This window comes from Phycodurus eques, chromosome 17 (genome assembly GCF_024500275.1).
Source record: "Phycodurus eques isolate BA_2022a chromosome 17, UOR_Pequ_1.1, whole genome shotgun sequence".
Lineage (NCBI taxonomy): Eukaryota > Metazoa > Chordata > Actinopteri > Syngnathiformes > Syngnathidae > Phycodurus > Phycodurus eques.
In genome coordinates, this window is record NC_084541.1 from 16,896,228 (window position 1) to 16,914,836 (window position 18,609).

The following is an 18,609-nucleotide window of genomic DNA, read 5'->3' on the forward strand; positions in this document are numbered from 1 at the left end:
AAATATTTGAGATAGTGTCCCTCTACTTATATATTTTTACACAAAAATATCCTTTTAAAATGATTTTAAAACATATAAATGAAGGAGTCACAAAGCTAAGGGTTCCTGCTCAAAAGTGTTTTTTTCAAATTTTGTTGTACAACCCCAATTCCAATGAAGTTGGGACATTGTGTTAAACATGAATAAAAACTGAATACAATGATTTGCAAATCATGTTCAACCTATATTTGATTGAATACACTACAAAGACAAGATATCTAATGTTCAAACTGATCAAAGTTATTGTTTTTAGCAAATCATCATTAACTTCGAATTTCATGTCTACAACACGTTCCAAAAAAGCTGAGACAGGAGACAAAAAAGACTGAGAAAGTTGAGGAATGTTCATCAAACACCTGTTTGGAACATCCCACAGGTGAACAGGCTAATTGGGAACAGGTGAGTGCCGTGATTGGGTAGAAAAGGAGCTTCCCTGAATTGCTCAGTCATTCACAAGCAAAGATGGGGCGAGGTTCACCTCTTTGTGAACAAGTGCGTGAGAAAATAGTCAAACAGTTTAAGACAATGTTCCTCAACGTACAATTGCAAGGAATTTAGGGATTTCATCATCTACGGTCCATAATATCATCAAAAGGTTCAGAGAATCTGGAGAAATCACTGCATGTAAGCGGCAAGGCCAAAAACCAACACTGAATACCCGTGCCCTTCGATCCCTCAGGCGGCACTGCATCAAAGACCGACATCAGTGTGTAAAGGATATCACCACGTGGGCTCAGGTACACTTCAGAAAACCAATGTCGGCACTACATCCGTAAGTGCAACTTGAAACTCTACTATGCAAAGCAAAAGCCATTTATCAACAACACCCAGAAACGCCGCCGGCTTCTCTGGGCCCGAGCTCAGCTAAGATGGACTGATGAAAAGTGGAAAAGTGTTCTGTGGTCCGACGAGTCCACATTTGAAATTGTTTTGGGAAATTGTGGACGTCGTGTCCTCCGGGCCAAAGAGGAAAAGAACCATCCGGACTGTTATGGACGCAATGTTGAAAAGCCAGCATCTGTGATGGTATGGGGCTGTGTTAGTGCCAATGGCATGGGTAACTTACACATCTGTGAAGGCACCATTAATGCTGAAAGGTACATACAGGTTTTGGAGAAACATATGCTGCCATCCAAGCAACGTCTTTTTCGATGGACGCTCCTGCTTATTTCAGCAAGACAATGCCAAACCACATTCTGCACGTGTTACAACAGCGTGGCTTCGTAGTAAAAGTCTGCGGGTACGAGACTGGCCTGCCTGCAGTTCCCAAACGTTTATTGAATGTTGGTAAAAGAAAAGGTGATGTAAAGCTTTGGCAAACATGTCCCTGTCCCAGCTTTTTTAGGAACGTGTTGCAGCCATAAAATTCTAAGTTAATGATTATGTGCTAAAAACAATAAAGTTTATCAGTTTGAACATTAAATATCTTTTCTTTGTAGTGTATTCAATTAAATATAGGTTGAACATGATTTGCAAATCATTGTATTCTGTTTTATTTATGTTTAACACAACATACTAACTTCATTGGCATTGGGGTTGTAATATTTTAATGTGTTTTTCTTTTATTTTATAGAGTATGTCTATTTTTATTGTCATGAAATTGAGATATTTTAATTGGGCGGTGACAATGTGGTTTAACACTGGTCTAAAGTACAACATACTATACAGTATATTATGCAGGAAAAGCATTTCAGTTCGAGTAAATTATATCAATTTCATAAAATATTTAAAATCATGTTGCTATATTTTGATAATAATTTAAATGTTAAAAATGTCCTTTAAAATGATTTTTTGCATGTATAAATCCAGGCTTCTCAAGCTACTGGGCCCAGGTAAAATCAAAAATTATAATTGAGTCGAGTCTTTTCTTTTTTGGTAATAATGTGTTTTTCATTAATAGTTTATATATCAATATCAATATGTACTTTTTTACGAAAAACAAACTGACGATACATTATTTTCACTGGACATTACACTGTATAGTCAGGCTGTGAAAAAAAAAATGACAGGACAAGCCAATACATATTTTATAAAATGTTTTATCTTGTAGCTATATATATATTTTTTTACATATTACCAAAGTCCTTTAAAAATTATGTGTTTTTTTTTTTTTTTTTTTTGTCTCTATCCGGGTTTCCCAAGCTGAGGGTCCCTCGTGGAAAAAAAAAAAGCTCACAAAGCGTTTTTTTTTGTTTGTTTGTTTTGTTGTAGTAAGTTTTCACAATGATTTACTACAGTATGTATGTACAGTATATGTCTGTGTTATGGTAGTACACGGTGTGCTGTAAGTTTTCTTCCTGCCACAAAATGATTCATTTGTTTTTGGTGAGCTCACACAAGTAAAACGCTTGTTCCAACTTGTCGGCTTAATTCTGTAATCGCTTTCTTTAAAGTCATATTGCTTCATTTTTAACATGAAATTATATTGAGCTGGGGTATTGCTTAGTGTAGTAGTTTGCTTAGTTGACTTTCATTCTTGTGACAATCATGTGGAACACGGGTCCATTTTTAACTTAAATCTACTTAAGTTACCAAATAGTATAATAAATGGCAACATGACATTGCGCAATGGCAATTGGTATTGTAGTGGTTCACATAGCTGGAGATCAAGAATATCAACTAAATGCTCAACCGGCTTTTTAAGAGGCCTTTCCCACCCGTATGTTTAGCAAGCCAACACAAACATAAGATCGTGGGTACAGTCTATTTCCTGGCTATTTCATCAGCGGTGAACAGGAAGTTCAGCGCTTTTTCACGCATAATGTTATGCGTGGGGGGGAGGGGGTTGGGGGGAGGAGAGACGGCGATCACTGCAAGTGCATTCCAGGTGAAAGGCTGAGACAGCGGCAGACCAAAGCCACTCAGTGGCAGCGTTTTGTCGGGACCTGTCCCGGCCCACCCGCCAGTGATTTGGCACAGTTGAAGTTTACTGTCCAACTAAACATAAAACAAAGAGAATTGTGCATTTAAAAGCCAGACAACGCCACACCAGAAGGAGCAGCACAATGAAACGGATTGCAGCATGAAATTACGATGCACAAACTATTTTATTCTTTACATTCTATTTAAGTACGTTGAGTGGTGCAACGATTACTCGACAACTAATCGGTTATCAAATTCATCGATAATCATTTTTGCTCATTTAGATTTTTGCTCATTTAGAGTCCTCGGAATTTCAGCCTCAACAGTAAATAATAATTGTATGTATGTACTGTACGTATCTATAACTCAAACCCCTTAATACCTTAAATTCATTTCTAACCCTCCACTGCTCGTATCACTAACCCTTATTGCCTTTTACAATAATACTTAACTATATTTTAATTTCATATGTACAGTGACTGTGGCTATTAAGCGAAGCGTGGGGAGTCTCTGTCGCTGAACTACACGAGTGCAGTCAATAAATGGGACAATCATTGCCAACCGCCTCTCAAATGCGCACAATTTCCCATTTAATTTTTGCCTGTTTCTTCTGTTTGTATACGTTTTTTGATTGTTTGTTTGTTTGTGGTTCAAAAAAATAAAGATTATACAACAACCCATGTTTTCTTATCGTTTAAATCTCAATCCTGAACCATAAGGCCGCAATTTAAAGGTGCACTGGCCAAATTAACGTGTGGCTTGACTGGTAGTAACTAACTAACTAGCTTAGCTGGGGAAAGGTCACGGATTTAAACCAGTTCCAAATCCATGAAGACAACTCATTATCCTTGTGCATGTCGCCCCCCAGTGGTCTTCACATTACACTGCAACTGCTGCTTTAATTTTTCCAACATCTAAATCCCCCCCCCACAAACAGACAACAGGAAGTAAATTTCACCAAAAACAAGTTTATTCTATAAAAGAAGAATAACGGAGGATGAGAAATAATCGTCACAAGTATACAGAAGAGGAAAACAAAGGACTTTTAAACACCAGAGTAGAGTCACAGTATCAAAAACCTCATGTTTCTTTTTTTTTCCCTTCCTCGTCCATCTTTACAACTTTTTGTTCTGTACACAAATACAAAAGAAATTATTAATGTTATAATCATTATAACCATAATAACTGCATTGCACTGAGTAAATAAAGAGTACTGGCCCACAAAAAGTTACTGCATTCAACAGGGAGGAAAAAAAATAGAAGATAAAAGTGGCGATTGGTGGCGAGTACGAGGCACTCGTCCGCATTTGGGACCCGAAAGCGGGCATTAAACTTTTTATTTTTTATATATACATAAGTATATTTTTAAACATACAGAATAAGTTAGGCAAGCTAAACAAGCTCACAGAAAACATCCAAAAAATGGAAAATTATCATTAGTATGAGCTAAAAATAAAAAAAATTAAAAAAGGCTAACGTTTTGATCCAATGTGCTTTGGATGTTATGATATATATACTATTTTACTTAAAATCGCCTAAAGTATCAATAAAGCTAGTTTAGCATGTATGGCTAAACAGTAACTGTTTGGAGGCCTCTTGCTCGCAAAACACAATTGTGACGACTGATAGCAACACATATGGATGATTTCTAACATGTTAGCAAGCATGCTAGGCAGTAAAATTTTTTAAAACGTCATCAAAATTAAACCACCTTCATTACCCCCAAATCCTTAGCTTTTCAACACTGTAAATCAAAATGATAGAAAGTGGTTGTTGTTAGCATGTAGCATCCACGTGGCTAAAGTAGTGCTTAATGCTAACATGTTCGCATGTAACATGCATGTTTTTGCTTTGTGTAAAAATGTGAACTATGACGAAGAAACATTGTGACGTTGGTACCCCAAATCGTCAAATTGCTGACTATTAGCGCTTTGTCTAAGTCAAAATGAGCGATACAAAAGACTGAAGCTAGGCTAGCTCGCCTGGCTAGCTTTACTGAAACGTGTCACTTGAGCGCAACACGATGAATCATTGTTTTATACAAAAATCGGATGTATCACTTTCCTTTTTTGAGAAAGATTAATCACTAACATATCACATAGCACGCATGTAGTCGATCGTTCCAATGTTGTTGTTTTTTGTTTTGTATAAAATATGAAACAGAAATCGAGAAATTGATACACAAATCGTCAAAATGCTAACTGCTAGCTCGTCGTCGTCGCGCAAACAAATATCGGTGCCAACACGGGACTTTTTTCTTTTCTTAAAGGTTTTGTGCGGAATGGATCATATAAAACTCAAGACATTTTTATCTCTCAAAAAGTCTGATGTTTTGCACACACACGCACACAGCGACATGCTCACCAACGTCACTATCGGAAAACAAGAGGGTGACTCTCCATGCAACACAAGTATGCACAACACAAGTGGGACCAATATTATTATTATTATTATTGTTATCATTATTATTATTTGTAAGAAACTACAAAAAAAAGGTGTAAAAATAAGAAAACCAACAAAGTAGAAGAAAAAGGGAAGGAGGTTCACATTATCTAGTCAGTGTTAAAAATAGAACTTCACCCGTTACATTTACTTTTTGATTATATACATTTATGTACATGGATTCTTTTTTTTAACTCTTATTTTTTTGTCATTGTCCTTAATGTTTACAAAAGGATGCATAAACTCTTCTAGAAAGATGTGCTTTTTCTGTTTTCTTCTTGTAGTTAGACCAAGCAAAAAAGGCGAGAAATCTGAAAAACAAAATAAAATACAAATCCCTCCAAACGTGAATCGGCAGATGTTTTTGAGTCGATAAGTCGCGAAGAATGATAGATAGTTTTTGTCTTTTTTTTTTTTTTTTGCCTCATTTTACCCAAACATTATTCATGCTCTCGTGTCCTAGGTTTCGGATTGATGTGAAAGTCGCCGCTGAAAAAAATTGGTTGCAATTGTTTTTTAAGATGAAAGTAAGCAGTAAAATAAGCCTGTGGTCAAATGTGTTTTACCAGCTGAGGCTGGATTCGATCAAATCGGGAAATTTCACACTTTTCCTTGTTGTTGGCTGGAAATTGCCCAGTTTTCTCAAATCGAGCCCAAGAAATCTTCGCTTTCCGAAAAATCTCCCTTGAAGATACTTCCTATTGTGGAAATTTGAGTCGCATACAGTCACTGTGGTCAGTTTCCAATGCTGGTTTTGCTAAATCTGGGATTTCACATTTTTCCACATTGTAAAAATGTTTGCATTTTTACAGAAATTTCTCTAAGCTGTGACTTGGAAAAGTACATCAAGTTACAAAGTCAAGGTAAATGTATATATCCTGAAGAACAACAGCGGCACGGATGCAAAATGAAAAGCTCTATAGTACGTAGCCTTATGCTGCATTCAAGAAAACTGGGACATTTACATCCTGTTACTAGGAAAAGTGGGAGAAAAGGTAAGAAATGTGGGGAAAATGAGAATCAGATCAGATGTTTTTGCGTTAGGAACTCGGAAATAACGGGGTACGTTGTTGGTTAGTTTTTTTTCTTTGTTTTCTTTTTTTTTTTTTTCTCAACAATGCCCACAAAAATTCCTGTCTCATGTCCTAGCTTTCAAAATGACAAGAATGCCACCACCCCCACAATTAAATTTTAATCCTAAAGAAGAACATCTGAAGTCTGAAAAGATTGCCATTGGAGATGTGTTTTATCATGTTGTGCTGCATTCCATAAAACCATGAAATTTCCGACACACAGGAAAGAAAAGTGTAAAATCCCAGTTTTCTTAAATGCATACGTATAAAGGGAAAAGTGGGGAAATGCCATTTTCTCAAACACGTCATTAGAAATGTGAGTGACTCGAATTCGCACAATACAGATCATCACCAACGATTATTTTTCGGTACGCGACAACGCACAGCTTGTGCTGCGTTTGAAAAAATGGGCAATTTTTCTACCTATAGAGAGGAAATGTTGTACCTCCCGGTTTCCTCAAATGTAGCAAGGAAAACATCCCGACATCTTTAAATTCGCCTAATTGAGCGCCTCAGTGACTGTGTTTTAGTCAGTAGGCAACAATGTAGCCTTTTGCGATTGCCATTTTTGCAATGTATAATGAGGAAAAGTGTGAAGTCCCAATTTTCTCGAAGGCGGCATAAGAAACATCCTAACGTTCTTGATCGTCCAAGAAAATATTTTATCCGGGAATCAACAATGCAGGCTTATGCTGTGTTCGATAAAACTGGGGAATTGGACATTTGTAAAAGATGTCCGGTTGTCCTGCCACAATGCCAACAAAAGTCGGCTTCTGTTTCCGCAGAACGTAGGCTACCAGGGGTTCTGGTCTTTTTTTTCCTCAGGTCGCCTTCGGTTCTTAAGGCTCGACGGGCAAGAGGTCCAAGTGCCCGGAACGCACACTCGTTGAATTCCAAAAAAATATCAATAATAATTCTAAATTCCGACGATGTGTTCGTTGCAAAACATGCAGACGCACAAACACACGAAAGAAAAAACATGCGCCACCACTCGGAAAAGCTCGGAAGAAGCTCCCGCATTTCCCTGCGAGATAATTCTAACTTCTCCGACGACGACTTCTTCACAGCGTTTAAAAGACGACCAAAGATCGGAAATAGTTAAAAAACAACAACAAAAAAAGAGACTATTTCTGTCACAAGGGAGCGAAAACAACTACAAAACTGAACGATAACACGCAAATACTGTTTTTTTATGATCATAAAGTGTGTGCGGGAGGAAGATATGCAAAAAGAATGTGACGTAGCAATTCTTTAAAAAGTTCACAGTTCTCGAATAGATAGGGGGGGTGTTCAGACATCTACTTTTAGACTGCAAAATTAAACGCCGGACCCCAAAGATGAAATGTGTGTTGCACATTGCCTCACCTGCAGAAAATGCACTCAAAGGGTTGGGAATTCCTATAACTGAAAATGGGATAAAATTGATGAGAAATCCGGTTGTCTGAAAGTCTACCTTTTGATCGTAAAAATTAAGCGCCGTGCCCCAGGGATGAAAATATATCACTTATGCTGCAGTGAAACAGCTTGACAAATGCATCAACATGGTTGGGAACTTCTATTACAAAAGTGCAAGAAAACTGAGCAATGTGATTGTCCGGACATCAAATTCTACCATCTAAAATTAAACGCCGTGCCCCAAGGATGACATAAATGTCTTCCATAACATGTGGTGCAGTGAGACAGCCTGACAACAAATTTCCAAACAGAGCATTAAAAGGGTTAGGAAGTCCCATTATCAAAGTGTCAATGAATTTGGTTCTCTCGATGTCTACTTTTAGATCGTAAACATTAAATGCCTCACCCCATGGATAAAACAAGTCTTTACATCTCCTGTGATGCAGTGAGACAGCTTGACAACAAATGATCAAAAGGGGTTAGGATTTTGCAAAAAACTTGAAAAACTGGTTGTCAAGACGTCTAATTTTACGATAAAAAATTAAATGCCACACCTCAAAGCTGAAATAAATGTTTTATATCTCCTGTACTCCAGTGAGAGGTTGACAAATGCAATAAATGGGTTGGGCTGTCCTACTATGAAAGAAAATGGGATGAAGTCCACGAGAAATTAACTTGTCCAGGCATCTACTTTTAGATCGTACAAATTAAACACCCCACCCAGTTTGACAATGCATTAAAAGGATTGTGCATTCCTATCACAAAAGAAAATGGGGATAAAATCCAAGAGAAATGTCCGGAAGTCTTTCAAATTAAACGCCACGCCCCAAGCGAGGAAGGAGGAATCCAGACGTGGGATTTCACCATTTGGGAAAACATGTAGGGATGGAAGGAAGGACGGATGAGTGAAAAACAAATCCCCAACCTCCATTAATGCCTCGTGCTCCCACACAGATGAGTCGTAGAACTGCAGTGGCAACGTTTGTTTCGTAGGCGAAGGGAGAAAAAAAATCGAATAAAATCCAAATAACCGAAAGAGTTCACATCATGATGTGACGGCGGCGGTGCAGGGACAGGTGGTCGGAGCGCGAGAAGGAGCGGTCGCACTCGGTGCAGCGGAAGGGCTTGATGCCTGTGTGCTTCCGGAAGTGCCGAGTCAGCTCGTCAGAGCGGGCGAAGCGCCAGGTGCAGCCCTCCCAGGTGCAGTGGTACGGCTTTTCGCCTGTCGAGGGGGACGGAAAGCACAATGTTAGTGGGCGCACATTGGTACCAGGAAGTACGCCACTTGTTCTATGGCGTTCTTGAACTAATAGTCGTTACCCCAGAGTATGCCTGTGAGTATTGTATGCCTCGCTGCTCCATGTGTGTTAAGTAGCAGTTGTTTGAAGGTTTAGAATTACGGTCACATCTTTGCTGATTTCCGTTAGCCACTCTATGGTGTTTTCCCATCATATGTTAGCAATAGCACTTCTAGCGGTAGTTGCTAGTTAAAAGTAGAGTGTTGTATATGTTTGTGTTACATCTACTTTCTGTAACTATTTGTCAACAAAGGACTTTTATTTGAAATTCCTGTGACTGGTGTAAATGTAAACTACTACATTAGCTTCTGGGGCAAGCCGCCAACTTGTTAGGTATTGGCCAACTATTTGTAAACAAAAGGGCTTGGATTTGGATCTAGATTTCACCTGTGTGTATCCGTCGGTGAGCTTTGAGGTGCGAGCTCTTGGTGTAAACTTTTTTGCAGCCTTCGTAGTCGCACATGTGGATCCGCCGCCTCTTCACGTCCGGGGAGTCGGGATCCACCTGCTCCAAGTCCAACACCGACCTGTAAGGAAATTTAGTGGACAGTGAGGTTTGGTAGCCACCAGGGGGCGGCGGAGGTCTGCTCAAGTCACAACCTCGTCACTATTCTTTTTATTTTTTTATCTTTTGTCTTTGTTCATCGATAGAAACAATTATATATTTTGTGTATTTTTATATTATTATTTTTATGTATTTATTGTATCATCGCTAATGTTTTATATGAACAAAATCAGAATGTATGTATATAGTCTATTATTTTCCCTTGTTTTAATGCTTAATTTTATTTATTTTATACCATAATTGTTTATTATTTATTACATCCTCTGTTATGTCTGTATAGTTATTTTATTTAAGTTTTAAGATTTTTTTCTTCATTCATAATATGTATTTTATTTTTGTATTACTTTTACTTTTGTGAAATAGTTTATTTTTTTATTACATATGAATTTCTTTTGTATGTTTACACGATTGTTTTTTGTGCACCTTATTATTATGTTTTACATGCAGAGGCCTATATTGTCAGTTACTTGATTGAATTTTATTTTATTTCATTGGTATTATTCATTATATTTTATATATTTATATTATTACACTGACTTGGTATGTTTTGTTCTTCTATGGACGGTCACGATAAAGGAAGGTCAACGACAGGCAACTTGGAAAATAAGGTGTGGCCGCACACGCACGCGCGCGCACACGCACGCCACATCCTCCATCCATCCATCCATTTTCTGAGCCGCTTATGCTCACAAGGGTCGCGGGCATGCTGGAGCCTATCCCAGCTATCATCGGGCAGCAGGCAGGTTACACCCTGAACCGGTCGCCAGCCAATCGCAGGGCACATACAAACAAACAACCATTCGCACTCACATTCACACCTACGGGCAATTTAGAGTTGTCAATTAACCTACCATGCATGTTTTTGGGGTGTGGGAGGAAACCGGAGTGCCAGGAGAAAACCCACGCGGGCACGGGGAGAACATGCAAATTCCATATAGGCGGGGCCGGGATTTGAACACCGGGCTTCAGAACTGTGAGGCAGATGCTCTAACCAGTCGTCCACCGTGCTGCCACGCCACATCAGATTACAGCTAACCTTCAAGGACCACACCCTAACTTTCCGTAACGGTTGCACAGCCTCGCCCAAATAGTTGTGAAGACACTGACATATTCACATACACTCAGACAAATCAAAACCTCAAAGGACCAACACTGAAAATGCATATTCATGTGTAATGATAATAAATGTAGCGTGGGCTAACCCTGTGTCGAGGCTCTGGGCACTGAGTGACGCCGATCCGGACTCCGTTCCGCTCTCGGCATCGCTTTCGCTGTGATATTCCACCGGAGACGTCGAGCCAGGCTTAATGCGGACTGAGGAAAACATGATGAGACAACATTAGACACAAAATTAGAAAGTTGAACAATTGGAAGATTAGAAATAGCTAAATGTCTACATTACGCTATGTTTATGATACCCTGCGTTTACGTTACGCTACGTTTCCCTACACTATCGTACGTTTCATTTACGTGAGGTTTACATTCGCTATATTTATTTACACTGTCTACTCACAACCTTTATTGTGCTATATTTTGCTACCTTTACATTGCGCTACCTTTCCATTATGCTACCATTGTGTTAAGCTACCTTTACGTTGTGTCTATGTTACTCAACATATGTTATGTTACATTATGTTTATGTTATGCTACGTTTGCATTACACTAGGTTTACGCTGCACTGTTTATGCTGCGCTATGTTATCTACATTACAGTATACATTGCACTACCTTTATGTTGTTTTACTTTTACATTATACTGTGTCTCTGTTATTCTATGTCTATGTTACGTTACACTACGTTTACATTACGCTAAGTTAGGCTACATTTACGTTATGCTATGTTGCGCTACACTATGTTACCTTATGCTATGTTGCACTCGGGTAACTTACACTGCATTAGCTTCATGCTCCGTTACATACTGTATGTGCTACGTTACCTTATCTTACCTTCATGCAACCTTATCTTACGTGACATTACTTTGTCTTACGTTATGTTATTGTGACTTAATGAATGCATGTGAATGAATAAAGAGTTGAAGTATACTGTACACTTGAAATGTAAGGGTTAATAGACAAGCGAGAAGAGCGTTACACCCTGCAGGATAAACAATGTCCACCCTGCACAGAGGCGAGGAAAGGATCGAGGGTGTGGCATGCTAAAAGTGTGATGCATGCATTTTGGGTGATTGGTGTGCGTGTGTGTGCGTGTGTTTTTGAACAACTCTGAAGACAACGATCCCGCCCACTCCCATTCTGTCATTGCCCAATTTCTAAAAAATGTAGCGTATGCGCTCGCTCCATCACCCTCACTTCCTGTCTGCCTCGCCACAAGATCTTCCACTAAAATATATAAATATGATGTACAGTATTTCAGAAATGGTACGACAGAGAGCAGGCTAACTAGCACATGTTCGGTTAACATTAGACGCTCAGCTAAGGTAACTAAATAAACTGGTAGCTCATGGAAAGCTTTCATTTCTTTTAGTAATGTGTTATGCTACGATACATTACCACATGCTAAATTATGCTAATTCACATCGCCTAATGCTGGGCTACATTACCTTGGCGCTACCTTACATTACATTAAGATAAGAAAAGACAAAAACCTAAAACTCAGATAAAACAAATTTCACATTACACTGCACTGTTATTGCTGCCTTTACATTAGGTTATGTTCACGTTACATTTATTTTACACTATGTTCAACTGACGTTGTCTTTGTTACATTTATGTTCTGTTTATGTTTCGCTACGTGTACGTTACGCTACATTTTTGTTATGTCTGCGTCATGGTACCTTTACGCTACATTAGATTACAGTATGTTTACATTAGGTAATGTTTACATCATGTAGCATTTACATTGCGCTACATTACACTGTTTGTGTTGTGCTACGTTCATGTTCCGCTACATTACAATTCACGATATTACGTTACAATACGTTTACGTTACACTACCTTAAGCAAAACTACCTTATGTTATGTTTCACTGCTGTTGCGCTACATTACAATTCACTACATTATGTTACGTTTCCATTACGTTGCACTACCTTTACACAACACGACATTTACGCTACATTACAATATGCTAAATTATGTTAGGCTAAATCACATAACATAATATAATATATAATTATGTTGCGCTACGTAACATTGTGTTACATTTCCGTTACACTACATTCCGTTATGCTACCTTCATGTTATGTGACATTAAGTTGCGCTACATTACATTGTGCTCCCAGTTGTGAAACAAATTCTTACACTATGAATTAGGGTTTCCTGAGTACTACATTACCTTGGCCATGTGTTAGTTTATGCTACGGTATAAATAATGGCAAACTACTGACTCACTCAATATGGTAAACCAGCGAGCTAACTGTTCGGCTAATTGTTGTTATAGCCTTTTATGTTTCAGTACTCACCCAGGCAAGATAATTGCTACCACTTTTCAAGAAATCTGATTATTTTTGTGCTTTTCAGCTTCCTTCAAGCAGTAAATTCAAAGTTACTCAACACCTAAGAGAGGCTCCTAGTCAAACAAATCAGTTTTTGTCTTGCAGATCGATAGGCGTTGCAGCTAACACGATGCTTACAGCAAACTAAGAAGCGAAGGCGCAACGGAAACTGTGTCAAAACCACCGTCAGCGTTCCTTACCCGAGCCTTCCGATCGCCCGTCGCTGCCAATGAGCGGCACGGTGATAGCCGCGGTAGCGACGCCGTCTGCGGGCAGGGTGGTGTAGACCACAGGTAAAGACTGCACCACCACAGGGATGGTCTGCAGTTGGCCCACCTTGCTGGGCATGCTGACCGACGGGATGGTGTGGATGACGTGGAGGATTTGCTGACCGCCCGCGCCCTGCGTGGCCAAAATGGAGCCTGGCGAAAGAACCTGGGCGGGGGATGGAAGTACGTCACCGATCAGTTCCAGCAGATTAGCGTGTTAAGGTGTATTCTGTGTGTATTCACCATGGATCCTATCGACTGTACGTTCGAGGTGACGGGCGTGGCCGTGAGTCCAGGCTGTGCCAGCCCGCTTCCCGGCGCAGGGTTGACGGGCACGTTGACGGTGGCGAGGGGCAGCGAGGACGAACGAGGCTTGTGGAGGGACAGGTCCACCGGTTCCGTCTGGTCCTCGGCCGAGCGCGGGCTCGGCGAGGACGGCTCGGCCTTGCAGCTCCACACGTCCGTCTTCACGTCGGGGTTGGTCTGCCGGGAACCCTCGTCACCAACGTCGGCCTGATGGACAGAAAATACAACTTCACCCCTGTAGGATTTCGACTTTTTCGGACAAACAAAATGCAACTTTATTCTAATTGTATTCTTGGTCTTTTTTTTATCGTTACTTTTCACGAAGCTAAGCATCGCCACTTTTAACATAGGGTGTGAGCTGAATGCTAACACTTTTCTTTTAACATTACAACTTTTTCATCACAATATTGTGCATGTGCTTTTATGTGATAAAATATTTTATTCTTGTAACTTTACCACATTATTTTCATAACATTACCACTTTTTGAGTCCAAAAGATGACTTCATGATGACTTCATTCCCATTCCCATTATAACCTTGTAACATGACGACAAATGTGCAATTCTTTCCGCAATATAGTGTTTTGTTTTGTTTCTAAATATGAATTTTTCATAAAATTATGGCTTTTTATCGTAATTTTGGGCAGTGTTTTTCTTGAAATAATATGACTTTATTCATGTTACTTGACCGCTTTTTCCACGAAATATTAATTTTATGTCCTTAGGTTATCATTTCTTCAGTTAAAAAAACAAACAAAACTAATTTCTTGAAACAATATATGATATTATTTTGGTATCATATGAAATCTTTAGAGATCTAGAATCTAAAGATTCGGACGTTTTCACCCAAAGAACTTCATTCTTTTATATTTCTGTTCTTTTTATTTTTGAAAAGTTGCCGTTATCCTTTCTGACGAAGCGTCACATCGTCACTTTGAACATAGGCGGCGAGCTGAATGCTAACACTTGTCCCGGCTGGCGAGGCCCGCTTTTTCCCCGCATGTCGCTCACCGGGAAACAATGGCCGGCTGTGTAGCGAAAAAGCAGGCTGAGGAGGGACTGGGACGAGAAGAAGCAGAAGAAGAAGAAGCTGGCCTTGCTCCAGTTCAGTTGAGCGTGGCTCGACTCTGGGCGAGGGCCAGGGCGTGGTCTCTGATTCGCCCTTTTAAATCTCGTGACGCGGCGCAACCGGAGAGCAGGGCACACCAACAACAACAACAACAAAAAACATTCTCTCCTTTTCCCAATTTAAGGCCTCTGAGGATAAAGGAGAGATGACGCTGGTAGAAGAAGGAAAAAGGTGAAGCGGTGAGAAGAGACGAGGGGGAAGAGTGGGCGGGGGAGGCCTCGCGTCGCCATGGAAACTGGGGAGCTATCAGCCGCCTCCATGTTGTGGTACTCCTTTCCCTTCCCCGGCAACACCCACGTCCTCTCTCACCTTTCGCACCCCCTCCCTTCATCTCCCGCTCCCCTGCGCCAACCACACCCTCCCCACCCACGTCAGTTTTGTTTTGCCGCCATTTTGGGTTTCACGGTTCATAAAGTGGGTTAACCCCGTCCACGCCTCGCAATTCATTCAAGCCGTTCATGGAAGAAATTCCAGCATTTATCGTTTTGCACGGGAAGGCAGAATCTGCTTTCACGCAGTGACGATTTGGACTCCTGTCCCTTTAAAGATGACATGCTTTTGTCTGATTGGCCAGTCCGCAGGGGTAGATTTACAGTACAAATGTGTAATTTTCATATAATTTGAGCAATAACGGTAAAGACACGGCCCTCTGAATTTCCTTTAGAAAATCAAATAATTTTACTGATATGCGTATTTGAGTTATTGGCGGTTGTTAGCCATCAAATGGTCATAAGTGTTTAAATATATATATATATATATATATATATATAAACTTTTTCATGCCAAAATGTCTTGACCATGACATGCAACATGTTGTCTGAAGATGCTAATTACATTTTTGGATGTATAGGATTTTTCTCCCATTGCATGTCTATTCCATGAAAGCTAACATAAGTGCATCTTAGTGTCCTCAGAGTTCCTTTTTTTTTTTGCATCTTTTACAAATGCTCCTTCTTTGTCACTCAAGCTGTCTTTACCGTTAATGCCGCTGGAGAGAGCCTCGTTATGTTGTTGCAATACACCAGAGGGATCTGTGAGCTGAAGTGTCAGGATGAGGCAGCCATTTTACATTCGCACAACAGCAGCCATCAAAATAAATGGCGCTATTTCTGAGATACGAATGAATATGTATGAATTTGTGAAAGTGTCGGTACTATTGCATTGTCTTTGTCTTTACCGTTATTATGATTGTATAAAGACAAGAGGGTAATGGGTTTAATGAGTAGTTGGGATCATAATAATTGAGTGAAATTTGTTTTACTATTTTTAATTATTGTACATTCTATTTTCAATTATTATTTTCAAAATAATAATGATTATAATTATTATGATGATGATTATTATTAGATGGAAAGAGAAAATTGACATTCTAACCCACAGACAATAATTGGGTATAAAACATTTTTATATTTATTTTTATTTATCTTCTTTAGCTTTAGCTTCTTTGCCCAATAAGCGCGTTGCGTTCACGTTGCACGTTAATGTTCCTCCATCAACATGATCGACAGGCTTATTAGCTTTCACTTCCTGTCATCTTTGCCGCTGTTTTTCTTGCTCCGAGTGCCAATCAATAGGCCAAGGGTTGACGGGGAAAAACACTGCGCGACTCTTCATTTTGTTGTGCAGCTGAGCAGCACGGCCGTTACGCTCAGATATCAGGAAGAAAAAAAAAGAAAGTACGAGCAAAAACAACAGCTGGCTTGGACACGAACCACAAAACACGCCACCACCAGGCCGCCCCTCCCTGGCGCACACCCACCCGCTCCCTGCCTCGCCCACCTGTTAGCGTAGCCCGCTAGCCACACCCTGACGTTACCTAATCCAGCGTTAGCGCTGTTGACGCGACGGCTGCCTAGCGACAGCTTGGCGCCCTCAAAGTCAATGACTCCACCTTGGAAAGGACCTTCAGAGTCAAATCATGTAGCAAGGAAACAAAAAAATAAAGAAATCTACATTTTTTTAAAGCATTTTTACTATTTGTGAGGCAATTTTGTGCTAAATCCTACTAAATTTGTATTTGACATTAGTCAACAGTTAAACTGAATGATACTCTGTGGTTAATGTAGCATTGCTAAAACAACAAATATAACATTTATTTGCAACATTTGTACTATTTAGGGTGCAATTGTGTGCAAAATCCTACTAAAGTCATGCAACAAAGATTTTTTTTTCATTTTTGTTCAAAATCTGACTGAATTTGTGTCGCAACATTTTGTTGTCTTTTATGTCAATATCTCATGTTACCTTTTTTGTCACATTTTTACTGTGTAGGATACAACGTTTTTGTTAAACTCTTCTAAATTCATGCAAAGCATTTTTTCACGTTGTCAACAGTTGGCACCCCGTGGTCATTGTAGCATTGCTAAAACAATTTGAAAATTTTTTGTTACATTCTTACTAATTACGGTGCAATTATGTGCAAAATCCTACTAGATTTGGACCCTGATTATTTATTTGTTTTCTTTTTTGGAACCCTTATAACTGAGTAACACCCCTTGCTTAGTGTAGCATTGCTGAAACAACAACTCTAACAATTTTTGTCACATTATTAATAATTACGGTGCAATTTTGAGCAGAATCCTTCTAAATTTGATTCTTTTTTCACTTTTTGTTAACTGTTAAACCACGGTGAATGTCTGCGCTGTCCTGAGTGACACTACATGGTGGATATAGCGCTGCTAAAGCAACAAATCTGACAAATTCTGTTACATTTTTTGCTAATTCCGGTCCAATTTTTATGAAAAAAATCTGACTAAATTTGCGCCATAGATTTTTTTTTTCACTTTTGCACCAATTCAACCTTGGTGATGGTCTGTGCTCTACTGAGTGACAGCCCATGTTCACTTAAACAAGAAATCTAACAATCTTGGTCGTGTATTTCACAAATTAGGGTGCCATTTTTTTGTGCAAAATGCAACAAGATTATTGGTACAAGGAGTAGATTCAAATTTTGTTAATTATTAAACCATGATGGAGGTCCGCGCTCTACTAAGTGACATCCCATAGTCGTTGTAGCATTGCTTAAACAACATCTAACACGTTTTGTCACCTTTTTTTTCTACTAATTACAGTGTAATTTTTGAATAGAATTCCACTGAATTTTTGCTATATATACTTTTATTAGCAAAAATAAGAAATAAGAAGCAACACTGTGCCTCGCAGACCTCCTCCAAGGTTCAATTGTTACAAAAGTAGGGAAAAAAATATTTTCAAGCCAGCATTTAGTAGCATTTTGCACAACAATTGCACCATAATTCGTAAGAATGTGACCAAAATTGTCATATTTGTTGCTGTTAGAGTAAAAGTCAGTCGCTAAGGGCAACATAACTTCCGTGGTTGACAAATGTGCTGAAATGGGTTTCCTATCTGTCACATTGTTAGTGCTTATAAAAAAAAAAATTCTAAAAAAAAAAAAAAAAACATAGACTCCAGTATAATCTCTGTGACCCCGGTGAAGACATGTCTGGACTTGTAAGCGAGTTCAAAGCAAATTCATCACTCTGGTCCAGGTGCATAATATGATTATTAATCTTTTTTTTTTTCCTAAGGGAAAACAAAAACGTGTTCTGGATGAAAATAATTTTTCAAAATCACAACTGTTTGTGGTAAATCTGATTTTCTTTTTTTATTATTATTTTAATTTGAAACACAAAGAAAATTGGCTTTGTTGTTTTGGGCGATTATGTAGCTGACAACAATCAGACATACATCTTTTATGTCATATTTTATACCTTGCGATTTCTATCCTTTTTTTTCAGCAAAAGAAATTACTGGATAACAGC

At 39.1% G+C, this 18,609-nt stretch overlaps 1 protein-coding gene across 3 annotated transcripts in view; it reads right to left on the reverse strand.

The window, feature by feature from the left end:
• Positions 1-3,840: 3,840 nt before the first annotated feature.
• klf8 (Kruppel like factor 8) overlaps positions 3,841-18,609 on the reverse strand; it is a 34,745-nt gene continuing 19,976 nt past the window's right edge. For all 3 annotated transcript variants that reach the window (XM_061702595.1, XM_061702597.1, XM_061702596.1), the window contains exons 3-7: positions 13,637-13,906; positions 13,325-13,559; positions 10,877-10,988; positions 9,497-9,636; positions 3,841-9,033 (exon numbers count right to left, since the gene is read on the reverse strand). In XM_061702595.1, coding sequence (XP_061558579.1) covers positions 8,852-9,033; positions 9,497-9,636; positions 10,877-10,988; positions 13,325-13,559; positions 13,637-13,906 — 939 coding nt within the window. In that variant the 3' untranslated portion in view covers positions 3,841-8,851. The remainder of the gene's footprint in view (positions 9,034-9,496; positions 9,637-10,876; positions 10,989-13,324; positions 13,560-13,636; positions 13,907-18,609) is intronic.